The following is a 16,250-nucleotide window of genomic DNA, read 5'->3' on the forward strand; positions in this document are numbered from 1 at the left end:
TATGGCTCCTAAATGTAACATAAGTAGGTGGTTTTTTTTTTTTTACATCCGTGGCTGTCTCCTGAATAAGGAAGAAAGAGCTAGACTTCTGGGGAGTGCAACATATGGAATTTGTTGTTCCAGAAATTAACTCGAGTGATTTCTGTCTTCTTAATGTTAGAAAGAAAGAGTATCTGAATGCCTCAATGTTCTCAAATCAATGTGAAGGAAGAACTAGTTTAAGGAAACTATTATAGCAGGACCTAGCTGTTACTCTGGATCTTGCTAGTTGGTAGCTGTAGCAAGCATTCATTAAAGTCCATTTTCATAGGAGAGTTGATGCCAGAAACATCGTTACCCGTGAACCATTTGGAAGTACAGTTTGTCAAAGCTACACTTGGTGCAGTGACCTGAATCTAGATAAAATAAGCGGCCCAGGCATAAGCTAAGCTATTACTGTAATGTCTCAGCAACTCCTGGCCCCACATCTTCATAAGTATTTGAAAGCTGAACCCATACTGTTTTTATTGGTTGTTTCTTCAGAGAACATGCAGTTGTTTCTGTATTAATGGGAAATCTAAGATTACCTAAGGCCAGAGTGTATCCTGTAAGCTTGACAGTTGCTACAGTGTATTTGCTTTCTGGTCCTACACATCTAATCCTCTCTTCATTTAAATCCTTTGCGTGGATCTGTAGGTCATGTTTGCCCATAAGAAAAGAATTTATTTTTATTTTCTGATACCTGTTTTTAGGGCTTTCCAGTCTTTCCCATTTTGTGGCCTAAAATATGATTTTTAGTGATTCCATTGTAGACCTGCTTTTCCTAAGCATTATCTGTACCATCTGTTAAAGTAGTTCATTATTCCTCCTCTTCCTTCCTCGCTCCTTCTTCTTCCCTCGGGCTTTACATTCATGTATCTCATGAATCAGTTTGTATAAACAAAAATATTTTGAGGCCAGCTCCTACTGATGAGCAATGTTATACCATTAATATGTTACCTTTACATCCTATCATTTTTTATGAGTCAGTAAAGAATATTACTACTATTCAAAACTTTCTCTGTTTTTTTTTTTTTTTAATCTTTTTAGATTACATCCTGTAGAGCAGATTGTGGTGTTACGTTTTTGGAAAGTAGCAAGTTCCGGGCATTGTTGGGTGTAATTCTAGAAAATACAAGATTTTTTAAGAGCAGCATACACATAGTATAATTTTCTAGGAGAAAATACACATGCTTACTCAAACAAAAATTTGTTTTAATGGTTAGCCTTTGCCATGAATATGCTGTAAAAAAATAAGGGCCCCCCTCCCCCAAAAAAAACCACTAGTGGTTCGAAGCAGGAAGTAGTCATGTTGAGTATGAAGGATGTTTTGATATTCTGTGTCTTGGAGGTAGCTTTATAGTAAATATGATGCTGCTACGTTTTGTAGGAGTCAGTTTGACATTCAGCTTTGGCATCCTGTTCACTATTATACACAGAGTTGTAATCAGTTTGGAGAGGTGAAATGAGTAGAACCTGCACATCGTAGTAGATCAGTCACATTGCTGTTTCCTGGTAAATGAACTTGAAGCTTTTAAAACATTTTATTCCTCTTTTCATTAGGAAAGTAATCAGGGCAGTTACCAAAGGAGAAATTGCAGATACAAACGATGAAGATGGAAGGGCCACAGCCTCAGAAGCTGAGACACAGAGTCTGCGCAGCGGCAGGTCAACGCCGGGCTCGGAGAGGTGAGCAGCAGATATTTAAGGAGAGCTCACGCTGGGATTGACCTAAGGGCCAGTCCCCTGAGATGCACTGTATCTTTGAAAGCTCAGCACTGTGACAACCTGGGAAGCAGAACTTGTATTGAAAAACAAAACAAAACAGAAGATCTCTGTCCAAACCCGTTGTCTCTGCTTTTGTTTTGGTGGTGATTGCTTTAGTGTTTGTTGTCTGATTTTAATTCATCCAGCTGTGTTCGAGTTGCAAAACTGAGGGCCTTTGTTTCTAGAGTTTATCTTCGATGGTGACAAGTAAATTGGTTAAAATTTATATTTCTTTTTTCAAAGACTCTGTTGCCCTGTTCTTTTCACAATTATTGTTCCCATTATTTCAGATGGAATTACATTGATCGTTCTTTTGAGCTTAAGAGAGCTCAGTCATTGCCACTGTGACCACATTATAAAATGACACATGCAACATTCCTTTCATGACTCACTTCCAAAATGAGGCCCAAAAGAGCTTACTTTTCTCCTGTTCTTTGGATAAACTGTACTGGATGTAAAAGCTATTTCTTTGCTCAGGTGCAAACACCTAGAAATCTTGCAGTCTGTGTTGAAAAAAATAATGTCATTTTGCTCTAAGATCCCGTGGAAATTTCCAGTTTCTAAAGAGTGTTCTTGAGAGGTTCTGAATAGGTCTACAGAAGCACTGGGAACTTTCAGTACACCCTAGCAAGTTCATTTCAAAGGGCGTCGGGTAAAAGGAACATCATGAAGTTTAATTAGCCCACATTTTAATCTTTTTATTCAAGCAAAAATGTGTTTCCCTTTGTGTTTTTGAGTTGTAGACAAGTCACTAGTTGTTCTGCAGCATGTCTAACATCAATGGCGCCAGCTTTCCTGAAAGCTGACGATTTGCACTGATTTGTTCTGAGCTGGCTGCTGTAGGACTCCTGGGTGAGATGAGCTTTAGAGCTAGGCCTCATCTTTAGCTCTGTGTTTCACTGTGTGGTTTCATCTACATTGTTTCCTTTATGTAGTTAGGCCTCCTGTATCTAACCAGACTCACGTGGGAATTTTTAGGAGACCAGCAGTGAGTGCTGATATTTTTGCATTCTCTCTGGATTTGTTTTGCTTTGCTTTGTTTTCAGTTTTGTTTTCTAAGAGCAGAGATGAGTGAAAGCTCCAAGAGACAGAAACTTGGCAATCCAGCATTAGTGCTCCGTGGTGCTGCAGTTACACAGTGTTAAACAACCTTCTCCCCAATACTTGGACATTACAAGGACAAAAGGATACTTAACCTGTGAGAAATTCGTGCAGCAGATTTGATGTGCCAAAGACTGCAAGAAAATTATCAGGCAATTAGGAGGTGGAATCAGGGTGCTGGGATTAGTCACCTGATGAGCACTGTCTACAAGCTTAGAAGGATGGCTAGGAAGTAAGCCGTAACCTTTAAAAATAGCCTTTATGTTCAGTTGCCTTGCTGGATTTTCACATAAAGCATCAATTTCTGGCTTTTGCCCAGAGCCAGCAGGCGGGATTTATTAAATTAAGGGTGTTGAGTCATTATGGCAATTTCTGTCTCTACCAATCATCTCAGCCTGACTGAAGCAGCAGTCTGTGTCAAAGTGTCCGGTAACAGAACTGTGTTGCCAGGAGATGCTCTTAGGGGGGCTGGTTTACTTTACTGTCTGTAGAAGATGTGGCACTTTTGTAATATTAGTGTGTGGAAGCTTGTTTTTTCCACTGGAGGGATGAAATTCCTGTCTTGTACACGTGTTGTTAAATAGTTAATTAAATCAGGTGTCCTCAAATATCTATTTAATCTATTGTGATTTTAAAGAACTGAGTAGTAATTATTAAAAATAACAACAAAGCTTCCCACACCACACTCCACAATTGTTTTGAGTTTCAAATTAAAAGAATTTAACAACATCTTGTGATACTGCAGTTGTCCTAGATGATTCCTGAATATTTCTGATTTTTGGAATTGCCTTTACTTTTTCAGGAGCATTGCTAAAACTGACAGTATTTCACCTGCCCCCAGGGAGTCCAAGAGAGAATTTTCATTCCTTCTAAATATTTTGGTTTGAACACAGCTGTACTGAGCCGAGGACAGAGGCAGCCAGGCCATGAGTTCACCTCTTCAAGTGGTTTATTTCTACTTGAGCAAAAGTGTTTACTTGTTTTGCAGCTGAATGACCTGGGAGCTTCCATCAGGATACTGCCAGGAGCAATAGGATTGCACTTTCAGATTCTTCCAGAGAGGCATAGCGCCCCATCAGGCAGAGCTCCTCTCTACTGTATGGAAATGCCCGACTTAGTCACCTTACAACAATATTTTTCTTTTGATGTTTGTCTATGTGTATAGAATGAGCTAAGCCTTTTTCTGATAGCCAGTTGAAATAAAACTGGAGAGGTCTGTGCAGCAGGTCTGTTGTGACCACTCCTGCAGAAGGTTTTCAAACCTTTTTTTTTTTCCCCCCCCCAGCCCACTATTATTTCTAAACCCTTGTTTAACTGATTAACGTTGGTTTACACAGTGAGAAAAGGAACTGTAAGAGCAGCTTTCAGAACGGAAAGTTGCAACAATCTATTGCAGGTGTTTTGACATGTAGTAAAACTCAGGTTTTCAACATTTGTGCTACTTGCTATACAATAACAGATTTGGAAATGGAGGTGTGTGCATCTAAATTTAAGAGCTTTGGTAAAATATGGATGATTGCTAGCCTGATAGGACTAAAATTGAACCAAAAAAAGCATCACTTTTTCATGGTTTGCTGGTCACTAGTTCATCAGATTAAGAGGTAGCAATGTATGTATGTGAAGTGTGCGTCCTGGGCGCACACTGATGGACAAAGGTCCTGGGCGCTCACTGATGGACGAAAATGGTCGCACAACACTCGTGATCATTGGAGCTGTCTGGTGCTTTCCTCTCATTCCTAATTTTGGATAACCCATTAAGGTGGGTTCAGAGTCTGTGACCACTGCTTAATTTCGTGGTGAGACAAGAGCGGCTGTATTAAATAATATTTTTTTCTCAGCTGAACAACAGCTTTTTTAACAGAAATTTTCATTGTGGTAGAAAAGATTTTTGCTGCAGTTATTCAGAACGCGACGTGGTTAGACCGAGCAAAGACGAGATTAAAATGTTGCCTAGCAGAGTGAAAATGCCTTCGGATCTGAAATATTCATTAAGCAAGCTTACTTTAGCTGAAAATAACCTCTTAGTTCCAAAGCATTTTTCCAGCACATTTCAGTGTTACTGTCCTCTGTTAGTATCCCATTATGGAAGGAGCTGCAGTTCCAACATCAGTTCTTATTTACTAGTTATTGTTATTGTCCTGCAAGCATTTTTCAGATTTTGCTAAATTAAAAATAAAAATATTTATAAACTGATAATTGTAGAAAAAGAGAGAAGAGCGGACTAGCCAAGAAGTTGCATTTTGTTTTAAAATACATTATAGTGGGGTTTCACCTTTTTTACTGCAAATCAAATTTCAAATGGAAATAAAGCTTTAAGTTGAAATACTTAGGTGATTCGCAGTTCTGGTAGGAGTGCTGAAAAGAGAAGTACGTACTTGAAGTAAAGTAAATGTAATTTGCCCTTGCCTTTGCTTTTCTTGCCAGATGACCGCTTTCTTGCAGAGTACTGAGCACTGCTCATACAGGGCAATGTTATTGCAGTCAACCGTTATCACTGCGGCAGTAATTCTGTAATGCTCTCTTCTCCTCCCCAGAGGGAGCACTCTTTCCCTGGACAGCAGCGGTGCAGAGGGCAGCCCGGGCCCCCTGGAAGGAGTCGTGGGTCCTGTGGATGGAAGCAGTGTTTCCGCAGCAGCCCTGCCCGGGTCTCCGGCACTGAGCGCACGCAGCACGACCACGGGTTACAGCAGGGTAAATGCAGCAGTGCTCCGGAGAGCAGAACTCCCTGCACTGGCACAGCTGGCTCCAAATGAGGTGGCTTGGCCAATATCTGCCCTGGTGCATCTATTCGTAGCCCAGAAAGGACAGGGCTGACAGAGAAGATTTTGTTTTTTCCCTCAGTTCTCATGGACCAGTGAGAATCTGATGTGCTCTGCCTATAATGTGATCTTTAGTTTGGCAAATGTTTTCCTTACATCTAAACGTTGCTCTTGATGTTCAGCATTACATTATCAGTCACGAGTTCTGAAGTGGGAAGCACAAGGAATAGGAGCAAGCATTTCTGACACACTAAGGGTTAGAAAAGCACTTCGAAATAAAGATAGGACTTCCGGCATCTGTGAGGTCCAGCCTCTGCTCCCACTGGATTCAAAGTGGAGTTTTGGAAAATACCAAGTCCTACTGATTTTATCTCTTTCTGCATTTGGACACTAGACTGTGCATAAATTATGGCATAACCCAGAATGAGGGCTAGATAATGCATCAGAGTGAGTGTCGGGATTCCTCTAACCAACTCGTAGGTCTGGGTAGGTTGAGATATAGATGGCCTCATATGCAGCAGCAACCCTTAGTTGCTTTCATAGCCAAGAAGGACTTGGCTCATTTCAGCCAGATGCAGCCCCTCTTTTGTTCCTAGGCAGCCAGCCTGTTTGTGGGGCTCCGCCCCTGGTTGCCCATCCTGAATTCATCTTGGTCACCCTTCTAACGCATCAAGAATGTGCTGTAGAATTATCCGAAGTTTTAATGGTCTAAGTGTGTGAGGAAATTTATGTTAAGAGGTAATACCTCATCAATGTTTGATGAGCATTTGAACTGAGAATCTTGAGGAGAGGACACGTTAATTTTTTCCAATTCCTAAATAATATATTGTCTTTAAGACAATAATATATTGTCTCTAAATAATATATTGCCTCCTAAGAAAAATAACCGTATATATGCGAGCCAGTTTCAGGAGCTGTAAAAAAATCAATAGTTGTTTTGTTTACATTCTATATATGCCTGCTGGCACACAAGCTGACTTGAGTAAGTGCATTATATTTGTTTAAAAAACACCAGTGCATTTAATTTAGAAGCAGATACTTTGTCAGTAATTCCTTTACAGGAAGGGGAGTAGACCTAGTGATATTAAACACGTTGGCTTTGTTTGATGAGTTACACTAGCATAAATTAATGAAAAATAAATAGATTAATGAGTTCAAGTCTTTTTGGTTGAGCCCTGACAGAAATCATTATGCTGGTATAAAAACAAGAGAGTTTCTTTTCTTCTTCTTCTTCTTCTTCTTTTTTTTTTTTCCTAATTGCCAAGCTAAGTGAACACTGAGTAGCTTTGAGTGATTTGCTTCCCTCCTCTCATTCCAGGGGTTCTGCTCTGATTCTTCAGCTGCAAGCTCAGTTGTATGCAGGAGTTGCGTCTTCACGCAAATTTTGTGTGTGCTGTACAGATTAGATTATAATATAAATATATTTAATAATCAATGGGATACTAAAGGAGCTCTGCATATCCAGGAATTAATAGAAATAGTTATGTTGTAGCCTGATTGACCTTTTTTTTTTTTTTATATACTTTCTTATATTTTTCTTACTGAGCAGGTCACTGGCTTAGGAAATGGCATGATTTTTCCAGCAAGTGGAAGTGTATCTGAAGATTTAGTAAAAAAGCACTGTAGGAAATCATCTGGAACACCTTCCATTGCCGTTTCTAGAGTGTCTTTATCATCAGGCAAGTATCAAGGCTTTAACTTCTTTCTGCCAGCTCCACATCAGAGAATTATTCCTTCTCTTGTGACTCTGCACTTCCAGTTAATAGTGCACATTGAAGGAGTAGATCTAGATTTCTCATATTTGTTTCCGTTAATTCTGAAAAGTCTTCCCTCTTGTTGAACAAGTGTGTATCAATAAATTTCACGTATGAAAAAAAATGGTAATCATACCCTCAGTAATCTTCGTGCTGTTTGCTTTTTGTACATGATATACAAAATGGTGTACATGATGTAGATTGGGAGATTTGCCTCCTTTCATCAGAGGCTGTAAAGTAAAGGCTTGCTCAGGAAGGTGATATCAGAGACATTTTACAGCAGTGGGTGAAGATTCCCCTCCTTTTCCTATTTGAAACAGGAGGCAGGATCCCCCTGTCTTCTGCTTTTCTGTCACTCAGCCTGCTTTTTACAAGCCTGACAGGATGCGTTCAGCTTTACAGGTTCGTCTCTGAAGTACAACAGGACTGTCTTTCATTTCAGTTTAGCCTATAGCAGAAGCCTATGGATATTCCGTAGATTTAATCAATGGAGATAACGTTCTTCACCTTAGGTTTTTGCTCTCACAGTATCAGTGGGAATATTGCATTTTGCAGCTCTAGGCAGAGGCACTTCTGCTGCTTTCTGCCTGAAAAGTCTGTTTCTGTAACCTCATAAAATGAAGGGTTTTTTAGTAGTTAAGAAGTGGTCTCATGTCACCAGAGGAGACGGATGAAGAGCAAAACAACAGGGAACCTGGAAACAGGCCTCAGTCAGAGCCCTTGTCTCCTGTTGTTGGGAGGTCTCAAAGGGCCTTGGAAGATGAGCAGTTAAAACTTTCCAGACTAATGCTGCAGGTTGTAAATGTATTCTCTCCATCCACTTTCTTCTGTGATTGATTGACACCAGTGGCACAGAATATTTTTATGTGGAGGTCTAAGAAAATCTTTCTTCAAGACACTTCTTCACTTCTCCGTCCTGCAAAGGAAACCCCAGTAGCAGCAAGGATACTTTCTGTGTCCGTAATTGCTTAATGCAGAAACACACATTGAGTCTGTTGAGTTCAGTGATGGTTTGGTTATCACTGTGAATGCTCGTGCCATAGGTTTTGCAGTGTCCCAGGCTCATAGACCTGCTGGAGAAAGGCACAAGCTTGGTCAACAGTATGATCCACAGGGAACAGAATTGCAGCAGATAAATAGTGCAGGGGAAAAAGAATTGGCCAGAAGGTTGAACAGTGTCATAGGATATGCTCTCCCATTTTTCATCTTGGTGTTCAGTAGTTACAAATTGTGTGACAGAAAATATTGCAGAAATACTATTTTCTGTTGTTGTTGTTGTTTAGAAATGTTGCATTTGAGCCAACACTTATTAAATAGTGGCAAAATTGAGGGGTTTTGTTTGTTTGTTTTTACAAATTGTAATGAACATTTTCATTATTTTTATTTTCCAGATCGCAGTCGGTCTGAGATAGATTTGAGTGAATCTTTCTCTGAAGGCAATGAGGATGCTCTGAGCATAAGAAGCAAATCTGTACCTAGTGCTTTAGATCAAGACTTGGTGAGTCAGAAATATTTCTGGTGGAAATTTTGTTTGTTCAGGCTTACGAAATCAGCTCTGTGTGTGTATATATATGTATGTAATACCCAATATAGTTGAAAAGTAAATATATAAATATAAAAACATATTTATATAGAACAAATATTCCCCTCATTATATACATTTTATTTGTATTTATATCAATTTGGAAACAGCTTCGTCTTCCAAGTATGATGGATGTAGAATGATTCCAATGAATAGTCACAGTTAGTTTCTTACTAATTTATTTATTTATTTATTTTAGTTTACAAGTGAATAAAATCAAGCTTGAAAGTAATGCTCAGGCACTATGTTATATGTGCTTCAAAGTTATGTTAATTCATACTTCTGTAGATTTTAATGTTCATGCTGAAAAATACTTTAAATGCTTTAATCTTTTTCGTTTTCCATGTGTATTTTTTGTCAGATAAAGCCACAGTTTTCTTTTCTGCCACCATTACCACCTATTCTTCCTACTCAGTGTTTTCTCCCACATGTCCCCATAACTCTTTCATACTGCTCTATGTGGATCACTTTTCCTAAAATGTTTCACGTCTTCCCTATCCTCTTATGTACATATCCAACATTGTTAAACATGCCCGAGGAGAAAAAAAATCCAATTTTTATTCATCAAATTATAGTTTATTTTAAAGCTTCAAAATATAACTGTGTAGCTAAAAAAACAAAACCAAAAACATAGCCCTCTGACAGCAGTGTTTTTTCTGGTAACAAAGGACTCTCTCACATCTGCTCTTGCCAGAAGGGCATTTTCCATGGGAGATGTTGCCCCTTGTTTTGTAGCATTTGATACTTGTGGGTTGGTGGTAAATAATGTGCTAGAAGTTGCTATCCATTCCTTGGGCTATAAGCACTCAGAGAGTTTTTCTGCAGCATTGCTTTGTTTGAATTAATTTTTAAAGAAATAAAAAAGCCCTTCCTATATCTTGGATTAACCTGAGTTCATGTTGAAGAGAAACTTAAAGAAGAATTTTTTTTCAATTCTAGCAAAGAAAAGGGATACATTCTTGATTAACATATTTGAAAGACTGCAGAAGAAAGCATAAAATAAGAAAATAGTCTTGAATTATCTTACATCAATGTCCTTTTCTAATGGTACAGGGTGACCTAGTTGTTCTTAGGGAGTCCTCTGAGGCAGCCGCCAGGTATGCCAAGTCCAGAATGGTTTTCTGCTCTTTCTTGTTATTTAGAGTTCTTCTGTTTTTTTGCTGACTCAAACTGAAATTTTTGCTGATTCAAAATGCATTTTATCAGATCTCAGCAGCTCTTTAGCTTCTTTGCTCTTAGGGGACCTCTCTTGTGCCATAACCTTAATTTAGTTGCTGTGGGACCTGTGAGAAGGCTAATTCCTCTTTAAGCTTTCTCAGGAAAAGGGTTTATAAAGCCCTTATTCTACCCATGTGTCTCACTCTCTTAAGAAATCAGTTGAATTGCATTTATCAGCTTCAGCATTACTGTGTTTTTTAAGGTTGGTTGATTCACAGGACTTCCAGAGTCTCGCCTTAGGTTCACTATGGATGCAGGTGTCTGTTATAGGGATAGTGTTGCTGGAGTTTAGCTTCTTCGGTGCTTGAAACAAGAGACAAAAAGAAGGACGTGTGATGAGAATAACAAGAGCTCCTTCAGCCTGAGAAAAATGGCAACCTCCTGCAGGCCGAACAGGCTGAGGTCCTCCGGTGCTTGTAGCAGTGGGGTGCGAGATGTCACATGCAAATAGGATAAATAACTAGCTGAAAATTGTCACTGGAAAGCTGGGAAAAGGCTTTTAGCTGATTTGCTCCCAGCTCTGTCGGGAAAATGCTTTACACAAACAGGAGAAGATGAGCTGGATAATGTAATGAATATTTTCTTTGTCTAACTTGCTTTATTTTTGGTAGTGAAATCGCCCCTCCCCAAATCTGCACACTGCGGAAGTATTTATCAAGGACTATTCATAACCAGTTAAATCTGTGTTATATTCCAGTGTGAATGCCTTCTCTAGAAAAATTTATGTTGAATTCCTGACCAAAAAGTGTTCATCACATGCTCAGTAGCTTTATTAGAAGTAATTGGGCAATGTGCATTTCATAGCCCCCACTGGAGATCCTGAGATTAATGTTCTAAGTTTAATAAGCAACACGAACCAATTAGGTAGCTGCAGTTCTCTAACACCTCCTGAGAACGATAATCATTGTCGTGTAAAACAAATTAGGAGGTTAAATGTTAGCCATGATTTTAGCTTTTTATATGTGCTTGCAGATAAGAACCGGTGATCATCTGTCCTTAGAATTCTCTATGAAGCACTGTTAGTATTTGACTATCTAAATGAGAAACTGCAGTTTGGAGAGAATACCTTTCTTTTTGGTCCTATGTCTATTTCCTCAGAGACCCAAATCTGTCATCATTTGCTTTAAAGACAATGTCTAGGTATATAATAGTGTAAAGGAAAGAGTATGGGTCATGTTAACAGAATTGCTTCTTCAGTTAAAATGAGAAGAGGCAATACAACAGTTTGTGGGTGTGAAAAATGTAAATCAAAATTTCTCCAGAGATGTGGGTTTTGACTGCATCCTGCCAAGTCCTCCTTAAACAAAAAATACGTGGATCCAAACTTGGTGACAGAGGCTGGCCGAATACAGAACAGAACACAGTGACTAAAATGACTATTTCTTTTTTTCACTGAGGATTACCTGGGTGAGACAGAAGAAGATATTGATGACATAGTGGCCTCTCGTTATTCAAGGAGACATGGACATATGACTAGTGGATTATCAACGGTAAGGCCTTGAGTCAGAAATATATGCTTTTCCTTTCACATAAGCCAATTCCTTCTCCAAAATTGATTTAATATTATACCATATAACAACATTGTTGTAATTCTCACAGCATTTAAAAGCTCAAGTTCTCAAAGCATTTAAAAAAAAATCTTCATTTGTTTTGCTCTTTAGAAAAAGCCTTTCACTTATTTATAGTTTTTCTGTTACTTTTTTAATCCTAGACAAAGCAATTTTCTGTGGTATATGCTGAAAGGAGAAGATATTTTGCAGCAGGTTTCCCCACACACCAACTTGATCTGTGGAAAGGGCAAGCCATAAGTTTTTGCAGTATGGGACTACTCAGCTTTGCAGAGGTGTAGTTGATGTGGTGGGAGCAAAGAAAAGAATGTGATGGGATCTTCCATCTCATTCCACCTTTTGGGTATTGAGAGTGGGTAGTGTCCATGGTAAAAATTTAGGCTCCTCTTTCGTGTTCTTGGGACACAAGTGCTCTCTGTGTGTTTGTGATTCCACTTCTGTGGAATCATTGTCCATCCCCCAGCCCAACTTCCCCCATTCTCCATAACGTGACACATAATATCCAGCCTTCCACAGTTCATTATGCAATCCGTCATTCACTGGGAAAGAAAACAGTTGATAAAAGGGTGATAAAAAGCCTTTGAAATGGTCTAGTTTATGGCTGCCAGCTGTGTTGCTCGTTTTTGGGATGACAGCCAGGGTGTGAGCAACCCGGCACCTTCAGGCAGTTCAGAGCCCTTTCTGGCCGTTCTCTGCTGGGCCTTGGAGCACCTGGAGTACCAGTAAACTGCAGCACTTTCTAAGTAGAGTAAGAATGTTGAAGAAAATGAAGAAAGCTGAGGAGCGTGTATGCTGAATGGGAAGAGGTATTTTGGTCTATGACCCTAGCAGTCAAACTGTGTTCTTTTTTTGCATTTCCAGTAGTATCTGTAGAGGGCCAAGAGAATGACCATTTAAGCTCTAATTCCAAAGAGCCTGGTGTGTTAACCAGAGCTTGGTTACCTGGGGAGGAGAAAGGGCTGAGAAAATTGCTCTTACAGAGCATTTTGGTGTCTGTGTCCAGACACTTTCCCTCCTAATTAGTGTAATTCACACACACACTCAAAAAAAGGATACAACAGAGATGTTTGGCACTTCACGCCAGATCACACCTGAGCAAATGTAATTTGTTTGACTTTGCTTTAATTATACCCACTTACCTGTAGTTGAGTATGACTTGGGTCTCCAACACTTGCATGGTGGCATAGGTTTTGTAGACAGAATTGAATATTGTCCTCTGAATAGGCATGAGAGAGGTGCAGGTGTTTGAGTGCTTTTGCTATTTGGCCCATTGGTCAAGGCTTTGCATTTCAAGAAATGAGCCTTCTCTTCAAATACTGCAGACAATATTCTTGCTGTGCTCTCTGCGCTGGTTCTACTTTCTCATACAGATTTTGTCTCTTTGACCTTTCTCCTAAAAAAAAAAAAGTCCTGCTTTTCCACTGTTGTAGGTCCGAGATAATCTCACATCTCAATGCTCTTGTTTTTGTATGACCCTGACGTGATTTTTAATGTCACCACATGCTACTTCAGTGAGCAAGCTCTTTTATTTTTGCTTTTACTCTTCTTGTTCTAAACATCGGAGCCTTCTGCCTTGTACAGGTTCTTTCCATAATGTGCTTGTGCGTGAAATCCCTGTGTGCTCTTATGTCACACTATGAAATAATGTTATTGATGAAGAATAGGCTCTAAATGAAGTACTTTTCACCAAGTATGAGAGCTTATATTACAGAGTGGGTCTTTGGAGAATGAGTACTTAAGCTAACAGAACAAATATTTCAGTGGGTAAGGATACTCGAAAACTGCTAGAGTTTATGTGAGCAAAAATGACAAGTGACATTGGTCGGGAGCTGTATCTTAGCATGAGGGTGTGTTTGCCTTTGATTTCTGAAACTAATATGTGAACTGTGTATTTAGCTTTACCTTCAGCCTTCATTGATCCCTCTCCTAAACACCTTAATGTATTATTGTCCAGACTTATCACATCAAGAAAACTGAGGTGTCCCAGTGCCATAGCCTCTATGTTGATGTAACTTCGTGGGTTTCTGAGGTTGCTATATAAATTATTTTTGTGTTAAAAGGATAGCTAATGCATTTTATACCATATACTGAACCATTCAATTCCCTAACATTGTGTAGAAGCACTTTTTTAATGTATGCTGCGGGTGGAAAGTTGTAAATTAAGTTTAACATGTCAGGAATAGGCAGAAATAAAACAAGTTTGTCCGTGTGCACTGCTAACTGCCCAGTGATGTGAACCAGTCCTGTCCATGGCATCTCAGCCAGCTCTACAGTTGTGCATAGCAGTATAAGCACAGGCCTTTTGCTCCTTACCCCTTTTCCAGGACAGTTATGGAGAAGCCCAACTGAAACACAGCTTTGCTAAAGTGCAAACAAAACCCATTTTCCTTTTATTATTCCTACATGAGGTATAAAATTAATTTGGGGGATAATTTATTTTTTAAAAGAGTTACTGTTCCCCCATGCTTTAATGCTGTATTTTTTCCCCGCACAGTTACATATTTAAACATCTAATTTTTTTTGCATGTACCATTACAAATTCCTGAGCTGTAGAAACTGAAGCTTCTTACAAAGGCCCAATACTGCAAATACATGAAAAGTTAGCTTTCGACTAGCTTAAGCGAGAACTGAGTCCATGCAGGAATAAAGGAGGATACATCCAAATACAATCTGATACAAATCCAGTTCTCCTGACTCATTGTTTTGCAGTTTAATTTGTTTATTTTGGTACAGCAGATAGTTCAGCTCTGTTTATTTAGTTACCTTAAAACAAGTATTCTGTGGTACCTGACGTATATGGAAGAAATTAAGATTTCTTTCATATGGTGATATCTCTTGTTCTTTCTCACTATGGCTTTGCAAGCAGTTTCTTTACCTGTCTGTGAGTAAAACTTTATCACTGCTCCTACTGATTCTTATTTCAGCTATCTAATGCTCTTCTCTCTTGACCTTTTGCACTGCTGCCTTTAAAGAATTTCCCAGAAGGTTCTGATAGAAAATGGACCTACTTAAATGTGCCTGAAGCAGATGGTGACACTGTGAGTTCTCCTGAATGCTCTGCTTAACGTACTTTTATGGTTTCTCTGTTTGTGTTGAAGACCGTAACTGTGTGTTTCACAAAGATCATATATGTCCTTATAGACTTTAAAGTCCTTACACTTTTTTTCATGGCTCTACCTGAAGTCATTTTATGAGATGCAGTAAAAATTCAGGGGACAGCTGAGCCAGAGAGATGGTTTTTAGCTCCTTGGAACTTGTCGTGTGAGCTTAAAATTTATGTAGCCTGTCTGTTCTTCAGTTTATACATAAATTTAATGGTTGGGATTTAGATTTAGCCATCTCTACAAGTAGATTTGAGTCCTAGATGTAAAAAACAAAACAAAACAAAACTACACTCTAGATGTTTGAACTATGATTAAGTATATTTTTAATTCCCTTTTACATCAAATAGAAGCAATTGGATTTCCATTCTTTGATATATCCGTTTTCATAGAAAATCCTAACAAATGTTACAGTATTGCAGGGCTGAAGCTGTATGAAAAAGCAGATTGAATTTGTTCAGGCTTCTAAGCCCTTTTCCTCTCCCCTCCAGACTAGCATTAACAGCATGCTGAGCGTATACAGTGAAACTGGTGACTATGGCAACGTGAAGGTCAGCGGTGAGATCCTTCTGCGCATCAGCTACAGCTACAAAACGGGTGCGCTCAACATCCTGGTGAAAAGTTGCAGAAACTTGGCTGTGGCGGATGAGAAGAAGCAAAGGACAGATCCGTAAGCAAAGGGATGGATTAATTTCCTTCTGGACTCTGCTACGGGTGCTCTCTGCTGCGTTGCAGAGGTGCCTGTAGGGCAGTAGGGACAGAAGCTGGTGCTGTGATACCAAGTCTGAGATGGAGTTGCTCCAGACCAGCATTTTGGGGGTGGTTATTTTGGGGAAATGTTGTGGGAAATTCTTTTTCAGTACGTTTCTTAGGACAACACCGGGGGAAACTATAAAGTTACTTAGATATCAACCTCTCCACTGGCAATCTTTGCAGAAGGGTGAAAAATAGAAATGAGCAGGAAAACTGAGTTATTATGTTGCTTCTAGAACAAAAACTGAAGTAAGATATCAAGTCGGATGATGCTTTGGATGAAGGGAGGGAGGCTGTTTTGTGGTTTCCTGCATCCATAGAACTGCTGTGCACAGACCGATATTCGGAGAACTTCTTGTTACACTTTTCCATAAAACATGTAAATTCCCTCATATATCAAGAAGTAATAATGTATGCCTCTAATAATAACTATGTAATGTATCAGTTTTTCATTCTCTTACATTTTCATTGTTGGCATATATATCCAGGCAATAATTAAATACCAGAGTTGCTGTTAGGGAAGCTTTTCACGTTTCTGAGGATGAGTAGCTCTGCCCTTTGCTTATTTTGGTCCTAGCAGCGTAATATAACTGTGTGTTTTTAGATAAAGACTATACCTTTGCCTGTTT

The 16,250-nt window shown here is 39.2% G+C and overlaps 1 protein-coding gene across 1 annotated transcript in view; it reads left to right on the forward strand.

The window, feature by feature from the left end:
- SYTL5 (synaptotagmin like 5) overlaps positions 1-16,250 on the forward strand; it is a 48,803-nt gene that overhangs the window by 22,535 nt on the left and 10,018 nt on the right. Inside the window, exons 5-11 of the mRNA XM_010223048.2 lie at positions 1,582-1,707; positions 5,421-5,577; positions 7,195-7,324; positions 8,791-8,897; positions 11,597-11,689; positions 14,740-14,805; positions 15,360-15,538. Coding sequence (XP_010221350.2) covers positions 1,582-1,707; positions 5,421-5,577; positions 7,195-7,324; positions 8,791-8,897; positions 11,597-11,689; positions 14,740-14,805; positions 15,360-15,538 — 858 coding nt within the window. The remainder of the gene's footprint in view (positions 1-1,581; positions 1,708-5,420; positions 5,578-7,194; positions 7,325-8,790; positions 8,898-11,596; positions 11,690-14,739; positions 14,806-15,359; positions 15,539-16,250) is intronic.

This window comes from Tinamus guttatus, unplaced genomic scaffold (genome assembly GCF_059628265.1).
Source record: "Tinamus guttatus ecotype Peru unplaced genomic scaffold, ASM5962826v1 Tinamus_guttatus_pri_ptg000008l, whole genome shotgun sequence".
NCBI classification, from domain to species: Eukaryota; Metazoa; Chordata; class Aves; order Tinamiformes; family Tinamidae; genus Tinamus; species Tinamus guttatus.